This window comes from Bos taurus, chromosome 24 (genome assembly GCF_002263795.3).
Source record: "Bos taurus isolate L1 Dominette 01449 registration number 42190680 breed Hereford chromosome 24, ARS-UCD2.0, whole genome shotgun sequence".
NCBI lineage: Eukaryota > Metazoa > Chordata > Mammalia > Artiodactyla > Bovidae > Bos > Bos taurus.
The window spans coordinates 7,800,052-7,815,905 of record NC_037351.1 but is presented as its reverse complement, the minus strand read 5'-3'; the positions used below and the strand labels follow the sequence as shown (position 1 = coordinate 7,815,905).

Sequence of the window (15,854 nt, the reverse complement as noted above, 5' to 3'; positions counted from 1 at the left end):
CGCCCTGGGGTCCCCGGGGTGCGGTCCGGGTCGTGGAGAGCCAGAGCCCGGGGAAGAACCCCGCGCCCGGGGAGAGCGCAGCGGGCCCTGGCTGCCGGGGTGGGAGCTGGGCGCGGGGCGGCGGGAGGAGAGCGGCGCCCGAGCCGCGAGTGATGGAGCGCGTCTGGCGAGCGTCTCCGGGCTCCGCCGCCGCGCGGGCCGCGGGGAGGGAGGCGCGCGGGCGAGTCGGCCCGCCCCCCCGGCCCGCCCCTCCCCGGCGCGGGTGCGCTCCGGCCGGCGCCGCGCCGCCGAGGGAGCCGCCGGCCCGAGGGTGCTGGCCGGGGGCGGCGGCGGCGGCGGCGGCGCGCGGCGGGGGCGGAGGTGAGGACCGGGACGCGGAGGGCGCGCGCGGCTCGCAGCGCCGGGCCGCCTTCGCTCCCCGCCCGCGGTCGCCCCGCCACCCCGCCCGCGTCCCCGGCGGCGGGAGCTCGGGGGCGGCCGGCTGCATGCGAGACCTGCGCGGACCCCGCGGCGGACGGCGGCGGTCTCGACCCGGGGAAGCCGAGCGCGCCGACCATGGCCTCCAACTTTAACGACATAGTCAAGCAGGGCTACGTGAAAATCCGCAGCAGGAAGCTGGGGGTGAGTCGCCCGCGCGGCTTTCTCGTCCCCGGCGCCCGTTTGGCGCGGCTGGCGGTGGGGGGCGGGGAGAGGTGACCCACGCGGGGACGGAGGCGGACAGGGACCCGGCTCCCCCGCGCACGGCCCGCTTGTTGCTCGGCCGGGCTGGGGGCCCGCACCTGCCCCGGGGGCGGGGGGGCGCGGGGGGTGGGGGGCTCGGAGATGGGGCGAGGGCGCCGGGAGCGCCCGGATCCGCATCCTCCCGTGCGCGGCGCTGGTTCAGACCCAGACTGAGAAGTCGCCTAGGCGAAAGGATGATCAATTCCGAGATGGATGCGCCCCGGAGTGGGGGTTACATTCAGAGCATCCACAGGGCTCTGATCTCGGGAAGTGTGCGCCTTCGGGGTACAGTCGCTCGGTGTGCAGGGCGTGGACACACTCTCCTCTGAGTGTGTATCCAGAATCGTCACCGCTTCCCAGTCCCCGCTGCCCCAGCCCATTTCCAATTTCTCTTTCGATGCCCGGCTAGCGCCCCGCGGCTCTGCGGGGCGAGCCGGCGAGTTTTGCGGTTGCCGGCGGGCAGGCTTCCCGGCTCGGGGTGCACCGGGACAGGTGGACCTGCGCCCGGGTATGCGCGCCAGGGGTGTGCTCACGGTCGCTGACCCCGGAGCCGCGGCGGCCGAAAAGTTTGTGGAGACCTGCTCACGGTCTTTTGAAAGATGCTCTGCCCGATTTGAGAGAGAGACAGTGTAGACCCTTGAGGGTTGTAAAAACTTCACTAGTGACCGGAGGAGGAGGTAAGAGGAATGCGTAGACGGTGGTAGAGGACCCGGGATGTGGACTGGAGGGAGCCGGAGAGGGGGGGTCACCTGGGCGGAGCACTGCCCCGACTGGGCGGACGTGGGGGTGTGGGTGCGGAGCGGCAGGTCGGAGAGCCGGGCGGGGGGGCCTCCTCGGGGGGGCGCGACGTGGAGTTGAGTCCTGACACCCACCGGGCCGGGCCGGTCCAGGGTGCGAGGGACGCTCCATGTGCGGAGGCCAGGATGCCGGTTTTCCCGATTCCCTGGATGTCTCTCCGCCTCACTCTTCTCCGAGTTCCAGTTCAGCGGAGCTCCGGGATGCTGGGGCTACGCGGCCTTGACCGAGAACATTCCCTGCTTTCTCTGCTGAAGAGATGAGCACTCTTAACTTGGAGAGGGAAGAAAGGAGAGAGACTTCGTTTATTTTCTCATTAAAAGGGAAGGAAGGAGGGGAAGAAAAGGAAAAGAAAAAGAAAAAAAGAGAAGATAAATGCTAGATATTTAATATATCGTTGGAAAACTAAGGAAGGGCAGAGTCCCTAAAAGAAGGATCGCCGGAACCGAGGAACCGCTGCGTGGCCAGTGGGTGAGCGCAGGTGCCGGGGGCCGGAGGATGGGGCCGGGCTGACTTGCCTGTGGGTGCTGCCCCTGCTGGCTTCACTTTCGAGATGCGGACGGTACCCCCAAGGACACACGGGACCCCTTCTCGAGCCCCAGCAGATCTGTCCAAGTGGGGAGCATAGAGCTGGGTGACGACCCTCCCCCACCCCCAGCCTGGCGCCCCACCTTGGGGGAGAGGCTCGGCCAGGTTTCGGGGCTCCTCTGGGTAAAGGAACGCGTTCTTTCCCAGAGAGGGAAGGAAGAACCCCCAGGAAAAGCTGCGCGCGGCCGGGACACGGTGCTTCCATCTGTGGCGCCCAGAGCCATCAGCCGAGCTAGAGCGTGGGGGTGGGCCGGACGAGAAGGGTTTCAGGAACTTGACCTTTGACGCCCTTTGGTCTCCCACAGGGTGCCTGCTCAGCACTCTAGCTCCTCTCCTTGAAATTTCCATTGTGTCTGACACCTCACAGGCTATAAGCTGATGGGTGATTTCAGCCCCTCGGGGAGACGGGCATCTGGTTGCACAGTTACCCTGTATGTGAAAATCAGAATAAGGAGCAGAACGCTGAGAAATCACCTTTTTGCGCACTTGGCCTTGGAATCTGTAGGATTCCTCCCCCGTCAGACCTTTCCAGGATTTCCTACAATTAAAACCGAATTTGCTACTTAATTATAAGATAGGATCCAGGAGAAGGGTATTGAAGCCTTCTTGGGTAACTGACATTTGTAGCCTTTGAAATGTCCTCTTGGTTCAGCAGACACAGTTTCCCCCCTAAAGATGGGTGCCAATGTTCATTTCCTTTCCAAAGCATCTGTTTCCACACTCACTGTGTAGAACCATGCCTGTGTAAACGACCCAGAAAACAGTAAAAGCATGTTTATGTTCGGAGGACCTCCTTTTGTGTTCCATTTCTGCTTGAGAAATATGAATTTCACAGGTTGGTGTTGAAACAGTTTTGCTTGGTTTTAATAGTAAATCAAAATATTAAGCTACATTAGCCTTGATTGTTTTGGAAAATATTATTTACTTAAACTTTAGAAACTTTTCTATTCAGAATATGGCAATATTCAAAAGAGGGAGTTCAAATGACACAACTTCACACATGTGATACGGTAAAGCTTAGTAAGTTTTAAATGGGTCCATTAAGATAGTTAATTGTGCACCTTAAAAATGAAAACGTATAATCATACCCCAAAATCAGAGATATAGGAATTATCTAAGCATTCGTTTTCATAGTTAATAATATATATTCCTAATTTTATGGACTCAGAACTATGAACTTTTGTAAGCAAAATATTTTTAACTCAGCAGATACATAATAGTTCTTTTATGGGTTAAGTTTCAAAATAGAAATCTAATTAAATATGCACAGATATTTGATTTACTATGGGTAGAAGGCATGCTTTCAGGAAACAAGTTTTATAGTATTCTAAGGGGAGGGAGAAGGGCTAGGTATGAGTCCAATCATATCAGAGATAAAAAGGATGACATGAAAATATATTTTGAGATAAAATATTTAATATGCCCTTTACTCCTCACAAGTTAGTGCTTATCGTTACGCTGAATGAGGGCAGAAAAGCACTTCTGCCCTCTACCCTGTGGGGCAACTGTTCCAGAGGTGCTTCCAGGTCAGTGTTAGAAAGGGCCCCTGCCATGTGTCTTTTAACAGAAACTAGTGCTACCTGTTGTGGATAATTCTTCAGCCAAATAGTTGGAGGAAGTGGTAAATGTTAAACACTTTTTTTGCTTGCTTTGAAATTTGTCTTCACTCAATCAGTTTTTCTTCCATTTAGGAAAATAATTTTGAGGAAAAAAATAGAATCATTTTCCTGAATTTTACTTTTGCCCTTTAAAAATATGCTTGTTAAATCATTGTATCTTTAAAGGTGTTCAATTATTAAAAATACAATGACATGACTCATAAAGAATCATTTCTTTAAATTCTGTATTATTTTTCCTTGTAATACATATGAAATAATATATTTTCTCTGTGATATATTTTCGTTTTGCAGGATTTAAAAGCCTTTACAGTAGTTTAGTTCTTCTCACCATTTTATCTGTTGCATGATTAATGTTATAATTCACAGGATACCATGGTGGTGAGTGTTTTCTTGTTAAAGAAAACAGTACTTAAAAACTCTAATAAAAAAAATAAAATGTTATAATTCACAGGATACCATGGTGGCGAGTGTTTTCTTATTAAAGAAAACAGTACTTAAAAACTCTAATAAAAATAAAGCAAATGCATGTTGGTCAGTATTGTTTATTTCTTAGCCTTGATTATCTGTTTTTCTTCTGACCTCTAACGGGTTAAGTTTAATCAACAAGGCATATATTACAAAATACCCAAGCTATTCTTGGTTTGCAGATAGAACACAATCACTGAAACTTAGTCACTTTATACTTAGCTTATTGACTCTAAAAATGTAGCAGCAGTAAATGCAGCATAGTGGAATGACATCACATCATTACCATCACTGTCATCAGTGCACAAGTTCCAGACTGCAAATAGGCTACCGTGATTCTGAAACTTGACTGTCTCTAGGCTCTCATGTCGTTCTCAAGGAATTTTATTCAAATACTTCAACGTGCGTATTCACAGGCAGGTGTTCACAGATAGTATTTTATGCAGCTTTTTTCTAGTTCTTAGTAGTCAGGTGAGAGGTTGGCTTGGTATGTGTGGGTATTGAAGGGGTGTCTCAGGATAGGGTGGTATTACACATTCAACAAATGGTTAAATAATTATGCAGCATCCACTGTTTGTCAGCTTGTGTACACTGGGTGTGTGTGTATGAATATTCCAGAGTCAGGTTGTATTAAGTCAAGGTTATTATTACCCGTAAGTGGGGCTTCCCAGGTGGTGCTAGTGCTGAAGAACCCACCTGCCAATGCAGGAGACGTAGAGTGACACAGGTTTGATCCCTGGGTGGGGAAGATTCCCTTGAGGAGGGCATGCCAACTCACTCCAGTATTCTTGCCTGGAGAATCCCGTGGATAGAGGAGCATGGTAGACTACAGTTCATAGGGTTGCAGAGAGTTGAACACGACTGAAGTGACTTAGCACAGCACAGCATCTTCTGCTGCTGCTGCTGCTGCTGCTGCTGCTAAGTCACTTCAGTCGTGTCCGATTCTGTGCGACCCCATAGACGGCAGCCCACCAGGCTTCCCGTCCCTGGGACTCTCCAGCCAAGAACACTGGAGTGGGTTGCCATTTCCTTCTCCAGTACATGAAAGTGAAAAGTGAAAGTGAAGTCGCTCAGTCGTGTCCAACTCTAGCGACCCCATGGACTGCAGCCCACCAGGCTCCTCCGTCCATGGGATTTTCCAGGCAAGAGTACTGGAGTGGGGTGCCATTGCCTTCTCTGACAGCATCTTCTACATCACCACTACTCATGGTGTAGTAGGTCAGGAATACAGCAAGCCCCCTACGTAAGAATGAGGTCCATTCTGACAGTGCTGGTAAGTCCAATTTGTTCCTAAGTCCAACAGAGTTAGCCTTGGTACCCAACTAATATAATCAGCTATATGCTACTGTATGGTGATAGATTTATAATACTTTTCACACAAATAATACATAAAGAACACACAAAAGAGAAAACATTTTTAACCTTACAGTACAGTACCTTGAAAAGTAGAGTAGTACAGTACAACAGCTGGCACACAGGGGCACACGGGCATCTTTGAAAGTTTGCAACTTGAAGGTTCATATGTAGGGGACTTAGGGTAATCACTGTGTCCCCACCCAGTTGTAGAGGAAGCAGGTGAAAGTAGAGCGCACTTCTGGAGTCTCTGATGAACAGCAGCTTGATGAGCTCATCATCTGTTGAGGGTTTTCTCTTCTGCAGGGTCTCCATTTGTTCTAACAACCGATCATGGATTCGTGTGTCCCTTGCCCTCTTTCCCTCCTGGATTAAAACCTCAAGACACCCCCATTCCTAGTCTGATGATTACTTGTCTGCTTCTTGCAAACTCTTCTGAGTTCTCCTGTTGTTTTACAAACAGCTTTTACCTGATGATGGAAGAGAGTAGGTTTTCATGAGACACGTTTTCTGAAAATTTATCCCTTTATAAATCTCCCTCATTAATACAAATGGCAACCTTTGTGTGTGCATTTGCATATTTTTGGTCCCTAGAGCATTTAAAGGAGGAGGCAATGGCAACCCACTCCAGTACTCTTGCCTGGAACATATCATGGATGGAGGAGCCTGGTGGGCTGCAGTCCATGGGGTCACTAAGAGTCGGACAATGCTGAGTGACTTCACTTTCACTTTTCACTTTCATGCATTGGAGAAGGAAATGGCAACCCACTCCAGTGTTCTTGCCTGAAGAATCCCAGGGATGGGGGAGCCTGGTGGGCTGCCGTCTATGGGGTCACACAGAGTCAGACATGACTGAAGCAACTTAGCAGCAGCAGAGCATTTAAAATTTTTTCTGGACTCCCAAATCTCTAGAAAGTATTTTGTGAAAAGAGATTATGTCGTGTATGAAATGCATTAGTAGTTTGCCAAGAATTCAGTTCAGTTCAGTTCAGTCGCTCAGTCGTGTCCGACTCTTTGCAACCCCATGAATCACAGCATGCCAGGCCTTCCTGTCCATCACCAACTCCTGGAGTTCACCCAAACTCATGTCCATCGAGTCGGTGATGCCATCCAGCCATCTAATCCTCTGCCATCCCCTTCTCCTCCTGCCCCCAATCCCTCCCAGCATCAGGGTCTTTTCCAATGAGTCAACTCTTCACATGAGGTGGCCAAAGTATTGGAGTTTCAGCTTCAGCATCAGTCCTTCCAGTGAACACCCAGGACTGATCTCCTTTAGAATGGACTGGTTGGATCTTCTTGCAGTCCAAGGGACTCTCAAGAGTCTTCTCCAACACCACCGTTCAAAAGCATCAAATCTTCTGTGCTCAGCTTTCTTCACAGTCCAACTCTCACATCCATACATGACCACAGGAAAAACCATAGCCTTGACTAGATGCACCTTTGTTGACAAAGTAATATCTCTGCTTTTCAATATGCTATCTAGGTTGGTCATAACTTTCCTTCCAAGGAGTAAGCGTCTTTTAATTTCATGGCTGCAATCACCATCTGCAGTGATTTTGGAGCCCCAAAAAATAAAGTCTGACACTGTTTCCATTATTTCCCCATCTATTTCCCATCAAGTGATGGGACCAGATGCCATGATCTTAGTTTTGATATAATAAATATATTTAACATAAGATACAGGCAAAATAATTTTGACCATTCAAAAGTTTGAAAGAACTTTCTGGATCATTACCACAGGTATGAGTTCTCAATCTAAGGATTTAAGATGTGGAAGTTGTATTGGGTATACCTTTAAATCCTTACTCATTTGTGAGTATTGTGTATGCTAGGCATTTTGCTTTCTGAAGTGGATCTGTTATATACATGATGATTTATTATTTATCTCATTCTCATTAAATATGGATTTAGAATGTATAAAATTCCAATTATTTTAGCTCTACATTTTTTGTTGGAGTTTAATTGCTTTACATTGTTGTGTTATTGTTTGCTATACAATGAAGTGAGTCAGCTATATGTATACATATATCTCCTCCCTCTTGGACCTCTCTTCCCCCCAGTTCTACCCATCTAGGTCATCACAGAACACAGAGCTGAGCTCTCTGTGGTATATTCAGGTTTTTATGTTATGTATATGTTTAATGTTAGGTGTACATGCCACTTATTTCTCTATCTGTCTACAAGTCTCACTTGTTCTTAGAATTTTATAGTAGAAAATGGTCTTGTATACCATCTATTCAGTTTCTCTATATTAATTGCTTTGCAGCCGTATGTTTGTGTATATGACATTTTAGCTATCCTAAGAAACTCTGTTATCTGCATTAGTGAGATTTTTTTTTTCCTTTTTAAAAAAACATTCCTACCTATGCATATGGGCATGACTAAGTTTTTGGGTTTTTTTTTTGTTTGTTTGTTTGGTTTTTTTTGCATTTTCAAACCTTTAAGCCAGAAAGCACAGAAAATAAAAGTAAGCCTAACTGTAAAAACCAAACCAAAACATTTTGCTGGATTTTGATATGAAATGATTATGCCCATGCAATACCTGGGGGAAGTCATTAAATCAGGGGTGAGATATGAGAGTTCACATCTCAGCTTTTGTCTGGATAGGTTTATACATGACTGCTGGCAAGCTGAACTTTAGAAGATGACGTTCCCTCAGATAACAAAGATTATGCTCAGCACTCAGGGAGATCTTCCAGATGACCAAAATAAATTGTACCTAGGGTAACCAAACAGTGATCACTATCTCTATAAGTTTTACATTCCCAGTTTCCTTAAGAGTATTTCAGAGGTGCTCCATAAATGTTGACATCGTGGATGAGTATAAAATAATGTAAAAAAAAAAAAGTTTAATCTGAAGTCTATGTATTTGAAATAATTTCCATTGTCTTGAAGTATTTTTATTCTAATGTGTTGTTCCAGTTGGATCATAATAAGCCATGTGAATTAGAGAAGGAAATGGCAACCCACTCCAGTATTTTTGCCTGGAAAATTTCCATGATCAGAGAAGCCTGGCAGACTATAGTCCACGGGGTCGCCCCGAGTAGGACATGACGAGTGACTGAGCACACAAACTTATTGCATTGATCAGATCACTGTATATGCATATGAAATCATTATGATGTACACCTTAAACTTATACAATATTATATGTCAATTATATCTCAGTAAAGCTAGAAAAACTGCTGTGTAGTAAGAGAATCTTTGCCACAATAAGGAGTTTCCATACTGATATTTCTTTAGTCCACTTTGAATGGCCATGATTTTATTTCCATTGTACCATCTAAAACCCAGATAATCTCTCCTTTTAAGAAAAGAAAACAAATTTCAAAAACTGACACTGTTCCGGTAGAGTTTAAAATGCTTTAAAAATAATTAAATCTGTTTATTTTATCATTACCTTTATTTATGAAAAATGGTCTTTTATTTAAGGTTGTTATATAAAAGCTTATGTTTGAACTAACCCAATGGAAAGTGACTTTATTTAAAGAAAAACACAACTAAAAAATAATGCACATTTACTGGGATCTGGCAAATCAACGGATGACACAGTTATTCAGCAAGAACCTGCGCAATGTCTTTAACATCAGACAGCACTGAAATATACTGTGAACGCTATCTAAGAGGCTGGGGTCAGTTATTTGTTTATTTTTGTAGCCAGCTGCTTTTAAGTGCAGAGAAGGCAATGGCACCCCACTCCAGTACTCTTGCCTGGAAAATCCCATGGACAGAGGAGCCTGGTAGGCTGAAGTCCATGGGGTCGCTAAGAGTCGGACACGACTGAACGACTTCACTTTCACCTTTCACTTTCATGCATTGGAGAAGGAAATGGCAACCCACTCCATGTTCTTGCCTGGAGAATCCCAGGGATGGCGGAGCCTGGTGGGCAGCTGTCTATGGGGTCGCACAGAGTCGGACACAACTGAAGCGACGTAGCAGCAGCAGCAGCAGCTTTTAAGTGGCAGGAATTGAACTATGCATACTTAAATGATGTTCCTTTTCTTAGTTTCCTAATTTTTAAAATTGGCTATATGCCATTCTGAGTTATATTTTTAAATGTTTAAATATATGATGTATTACATGTGTAAACATGTATAGTTATTTTTCTCTTGATTTTTTTGTAAATATGAAATACATTTTTTTACCATTCACTAACCTTTAAAATATGCATGTGTATATGTCTATGAATGTACATATGTACACATACTTAAATACATGCATACATATAATTTATGTTATATATTAAGTAGAATATGTATATATTTCCAAACGAGTTGTTAGCCTTCGTTAGTTAGTGATGAATTGTTATCTTCCCTAACTATGTAAAGGCACCTAGCCCTACTCCAGGAGAATAAAATGTTCATAAAATGTCTTATATTTATTATATAAATTGTTACATCTTCACATTATACTTTTATTTGGAAAAATGTTTGGTATTTAACATTGAATTTTAGTGTGTCTTTTAAAAAATTACAACTTTTAAAGGGTGACGGTCAGTAAGAGAAAATTCTATATCTCTGTCTATATAAGTCTAGTAAAACTTTTCACATGTTATTCAAGAAAAAAAATGAAAAAATACTTTTGACATATTTGAACTTGCCTAAAAAGCTATGCCTTTCATTTAACTTACTAGGAAAAAGGAATTATATCTCTCTGAGTGCTTTAAAGACCCTAGGGACTGTTCTGTAGAAAGGACCCATGTCATTTTACTGATGCTTTTATTGACTTTGTTACACTTTGGAATTTTTTAAGTATTAGCTTTGTAACTGTCTGAACCACTGGGGAAGTCCCCAAAAGTGTTAGTCGCTCAGTCGTGTCCAACTCTTTGTGACCCCATGGACTATAGCTCCTCTGTCCATGGGATTCTCCAGGCAAGAATACTGGAGTGGATAGCCATTCCCTTCTCCAGGGGACCTTCCTGATCCAGGGATTTAATCCAGGTCTCCTGCATTGCAGACAGATTCTTTACCATCTGAACCATCAGTTCAGTTCAGTCGCTCAGTCGTGTCTGACTCTGCAACCACATGGACTGCAGCACACCAGGCTTCCCTGTCCATCACCCATTCCCAGAGCTTACCCAAACTCATGTCCATTGAGTCAGTGATGCCATCCAACCATCTCATCCTCTGTCGTCCCCTTCTCCTCCTGCCCTCAATCTTTCCCAGCATCAGCGTCTTTTCCAATGAGTCGGTTCTTTGCATCAGGTGGCCAAAGTATTGGAGTTTCAGCTTCAGCATCAGTCCTTCCAATGAATATTCAGGACTGATTTCCTGTAGGATGAACTGGTTGGATCTCCTTCTGTCTAAGAAACTCTCAAGAGTCTTCTTCAACACTACAATTCTTCAGCACTCAGTTTTCTTTATAGTCCAACTCTCACATCCATACATGACTACTGGAAAAACCATAGCTTTGACTAGATGGACCTTTCAAGGGAGCCTCAAATAAAAGTACATCCAGTTACAAATCATGATGTATAACTTTAAGGTACCAAACTTATGAATAAGTATGAAATGTACTCTTCTGTACATTTAGAACATAGCAACTGTTTACAACTCCAAAGGCTACTTAACACACATACTGTTGCACCCTGATACTTTGCTGAAATCTGTACATTACTTAGCCCTTAACCAAAAAAATGATTCTCAGTACTTGGGAGGGACTGTATATTGGCGTCCCCAGGATGGGTATGGAACGTTGAAGTAAAGGACCAGACTAAAGGGGCTTGCACTACGCTGAGAGTCTGGAAAGTCACTAATGTGTTTAGAGGAAAGGTTAAATGTTCATTCTCAAATTAGCAACATCCACAAATCTTGGGTGTATAGAAAGGATTGCAGTCAAGTAGGACTTTTGACAAGGAGACCAAATGGAGTGAGTTTTAGTGTCTTGGAAAGATGCTGATAATTCTAGTGGCTAGCTCTGACTGAGAATCACTGACGTATTTGTTTTTTTCTCCTCAGCACGGAGAAGAACCCGTTCTTCAACCTATTATTGTTTGCATTGAGAAATCGGTTGTCAGGCATCCTGTTACCTTTTGAAAAGGATTGGTCTTTTTTCTTCTGGCCCTTTGTAACTTCCTCTTTTCCTGGTTTTCAGAGGGTTTGCTATGAAATGTGGAGGTGCAGTGTTTATTCTGTTCATTATTTGGGGGTGTATGGTGCTGCTTATTCCATGGCTTGATGTCTTCCTGCAGCTCTGAAAGATGATCTACCATTACTTTTTCACACAGTAATTCTGTCTGTTCTTTCTCCTCGCATGTTAAATCATTTGTTCCACATGTCCCGTGCCTTTTGGTTTTTTCCTTCTTTTGCCATAGTTTTGTGTCTCAGAGATTCAAAATAGAGGTTTACTACCGACAGTCCTTCCAGCTCACTATTTTCTATTCAACTGTGAATACAGTGGTTTTTACCTGGTTCTCTAGCCTGCTCTTCCTGATTTGAGGTAATAAAATATTAAATAAATATTTTCCCATCTGAATCAGCCAGTGTCAGCTTTGATCACAAGTAGCAACTAAGACACCCAACAAATAAGACAGCATTATTGGAAGTGATGCAATTAAATTTTAAAATATACTAAATCCAATATATGCTAAATATATTCTAAAGTAACTAATTTTTAGAGCATTGATGATTAAGTAATTGTCCTTAGCAACATGTAGATGCTAGAATTCATTTTCTGCTGTAGTCACTCCTAGCGAGGACATTTAGAGCATATTTAGTGAATTACTCTGCTAATCCATAGAGAAGTTTAGGAGCTTCAACGGAAGCATACATTTAGACCATATAATGAAGAAAAAGATTTTCTAATATACCCAACAAATTTTTGACAAAGACACAAATTTGATGAAGAAAGGATATCTTTCAAACAAATGTGCTGGGAAAAATTGGACATCCATAGGCAAAATAAATGAATCTCAACATAAACCTCACACCTTATAGCTCAAAATAGATTAGTGATTTAAGTGTGAAAAGTAAAAGTATGAAATTTGTAACAAAACATAAAATCTTTGGGAACTAGGACTAGGCAAAGAGTTCTTAGACTTGACACAAAAGTGTGACCCTTAAAAGGAAAACTTGATAAATTAACTTCATCACAATGAAAACTTTTGCTTTATGAAAGAGCCTGTTAAGAGAACTTTAAAAAGCTATGGGGGGAGGAATTATTTACAAACTACATGTCTCTAACAGAAAACGTGAATAAAAAACTCTTAAAACTCTAAGCTAAATTTTAAAAACAACAATTCAGTTAGGAAATGGGCAAAAAACATGAACTGATACTTCACAAAAGTTGATAAACACATGAACAGATGTCAACATTATTAGCCATTAGTGAGATGCAAATTAAAAACATCATGCTACTGCTGCTACTGCTAAGTCGCTTCAGTCATGTCCAACTCTGTGCGACCCTACAGACAGCAGCCCACCAGGCTCTGCCATCCCTGAGACTCTCCAGGCAATAACACTGGAGTGGGTTGCATTTTCCTTCTCCAATGCATGAAAGTGAAAAGTGAAAGCATCATGAGTTATCAGTAAATACCTATTGGAAAGGCTAAAATGAAAAACAGTGACAACACCTCATACTGGCAGGAGACAGAAAACCTGAATAACTCATACACTGCTGTTGGGGAGGTTGATTGGTTCAGACACTCTTGAAAACAATGTGGCAGTTTCTTAAACTATGCAGTGGCCACGCAGCCATCAGCAGTACCATCAGTAATCTATCCTGGGGAAATGAAGACTTTTGTTCACATGCAAACCATACAAATGTTCATAGCAGCTTTATTTTAAATATCCCCGAACTGAAAACAAGCCAGATACCCATCATTGGATAAATGGTTAAACTGTAGGACATCCTCATCATGTAATACTCAGTTAGGTTCAGTTCAGTTGCTAAGTCATGTCCGACTCTTTGCGACCCCATGAATCGCAGCACGCCAGGCCTCCCTGTCCATCAACAACTCCTGGAGTTCACTCAGACTCATGTCCATCGAGTCGGTGGTGCCATCCAGCCATCTCATCCTCTGTCGTCCCCTTTACCTCCTGCCCCTAATCCCTCCCAGCATCAGGGTCTTTTCCAATGAGTCAGCTCTTCTCATGAAGTGGCCAAAGTATTGGAGTTTCAGCTTCAGCATCAGTCCTTCCAATGAACACCCAGGACTGATCTCCTTTAGGATGGACTGGTTGGATCTCCTTGCAGTCCAAGGGACTCTCAAGAGTCTTCTCCAACACCACAGTTCAAATGCATCAATTCTTCGGCACTCAGCTTTCTAAACAGTCCAACTCTCACATCCATACATGACCACTGGAAAAACCATAGCCTTGACTAGATGGACCTTTGTTGGCAAAGTAATATCTCTGCTTTTGAATATGCTATCTAGGTTGGTCACAACTTTCCTTCCAAGGAGTAAGCATCTTTTAATTTCATGGCTGCAATCACCATCTGCAGTGATTTTGGGGCCCCCAAAATTAAAGTCTGACACTGTTTCCACCTTTTCCCCATCTATTTTCCATGCAGTGATGGGACCAGATGCCATGATCTTCGTTTTCTGCATGTTGAGCTTTAAGCCAACTTTTTCACTCTCCACTTTCACTTTCATCAAGAGGCTTTTTAGTTCCTCTTCACTTTCTGCCATAAGGGTGGTGTCATCTGCATATCTGAGGTGATTGATATTTCTCCCAGCAATCTTGATTCCAGCTTGTGCCTCTTCCAGCCCAGCGTTTCTCATTATGTACTCTGCATATAAGTTAAATAAGCAGGGTGACAATCTACAGCCTTAACGTTCTCTTTTCCCGATTTGGAACCAGTCTGTTGTTCCCTGTACCGTTCTAACTGTTGCTTCCTGACCTGCATACAGGTTTATCAAGAGGCAGGTCAGGCGGTCTGGCTTTCCCATCTCTTTCAGAATTCTCCACAGTTTGTTGTGATCCACACAGTCAAAGGCTTTGGCATAGTCAATATGGCAGAAATAGATGTTTTTCTGGAACTCTCTTGCTTTTTCCATGATCCAGCGGATGTTGGCAATTTGATCTCTGGTTCCTCTGCCTTCTCTAAAACCAGCTTGAACATCTGGAAGTTCACGGTTCACATACTGCTGAAGCCTGGCTTGGAGAATTTTGAGCATTACTTTACTAGTGTGTGAGATGAGTGCATTTGTGCGGTAGTTTGAGCATTCTTTGGCATTGCCTTTCTTTGGGGTTGAAATGAAAACTGACCTTTTCCAGTCCTGTGGCCACTGCTGAGTTTTCCAAATTTGCTGGCATATTGAGTGCAGCTTGGAGAATTTTGAGCATTCATTTACTAGCATGTCAGATGAATGCAATTTTGCGGTAGTTTGAGTATTCTTTGGCATTGCCTTTCTTTGGGATTGGAATGAAAACTGACATTTTGCAGTCCTGTGGTCACTGCTCAGTTTTCCAAATTTGCTGGCATATTGAGTGCAGCACTTTCACAGCATCATCTTTCAGGATTTGAAATAGCTCCACTGGAATTCCATCACCTCCACTAGCATTGTTCATAGTGATGCTTTCTAAGTCCCACTTGACTTCACATTCCAGGATGTCTGGCTCTAGGTGAGTGATCACACCATCATGATTGTATTGGTTGTGAAGCTCTTTTCTGTACAGTTCTTTTGTGTATTCTTGCCACCTCTTCTTAATATCTTCTGCTTCTGTTAGGTCCATACAATTTCTGTCCTTTATCGAGCCCATCTTTGCATGAAATGTTCCCTTGGTATCTCTAATTTTCTTGAAGAGATCTCTAGTCTTTCCCATTCTGTTGTTTTCCTCTATTTCTTTGCATTGATCGCTGAGGAACCTCCGTCCATAGTTCATCAGGCACTCTGTCTATCATATCTAGTCCCTTAAATCTATTTCTCACTTCCACTGTATAATCATAAGGGACTTGATTTAGGTCATACCTGAATGGTCTTGTGGTTTTCCCCACTTTCTTCAAGTCTGCATTTGGCAATAAGGAGTTCATGATCTGAGCCACAGTCAGCTCCTGGTCTTGTTTTTGCTGACTGTATAGAGTTTCTCCATCTTTGGCTGCAAAGAATATAATCAGTCTGATTTTGATGTTGATCATCTGGTGATGTCCATGTGTAGAGTCTTCTCTTGTGTTGTTGGAAGAGGGTGTTTGCTATGACCAGTGCATTCTCTTGGCAAAACTCTGTTGGCCTTTGCCCTGCTTCATTCCGTATTCCAAGGCCAAATTTGCCTGTTACTCCAGGTTTTTCTTGACTTCCTACTTTTGCATTCCAGTCCCGTATAATGAAAAGGACATCTTTTTGGGGTGTTAGTTCTAAAAGGTCTTATAGAA

The 15,854-nt window shown here is 43.8% G+C and overlaps 1 protein-coding gene across 1 annotated transcript in view; it reads left to right on the top strand.

The window, feature by feature from the left end:
- Window positions 1-419: 419 nt before the first annotated feature.
- DOK6 (docking protein 6) overlaps window positions 420-15,854 on the top strand; it is a 416,940-nt gene continuing 401,505 nt past the window's right edge. The window contains exon 1 of the mRNA XM_002697666.6: window positions 420-621. Within this exon, the coding sequence (XP_002697712.1) occupies window positions 556-621 (66 nt within the window). The 5' untranslated portion in view covers window positions 420-555. The remainder of the gene's footprint in view (window positions 622-15,854) is intronic.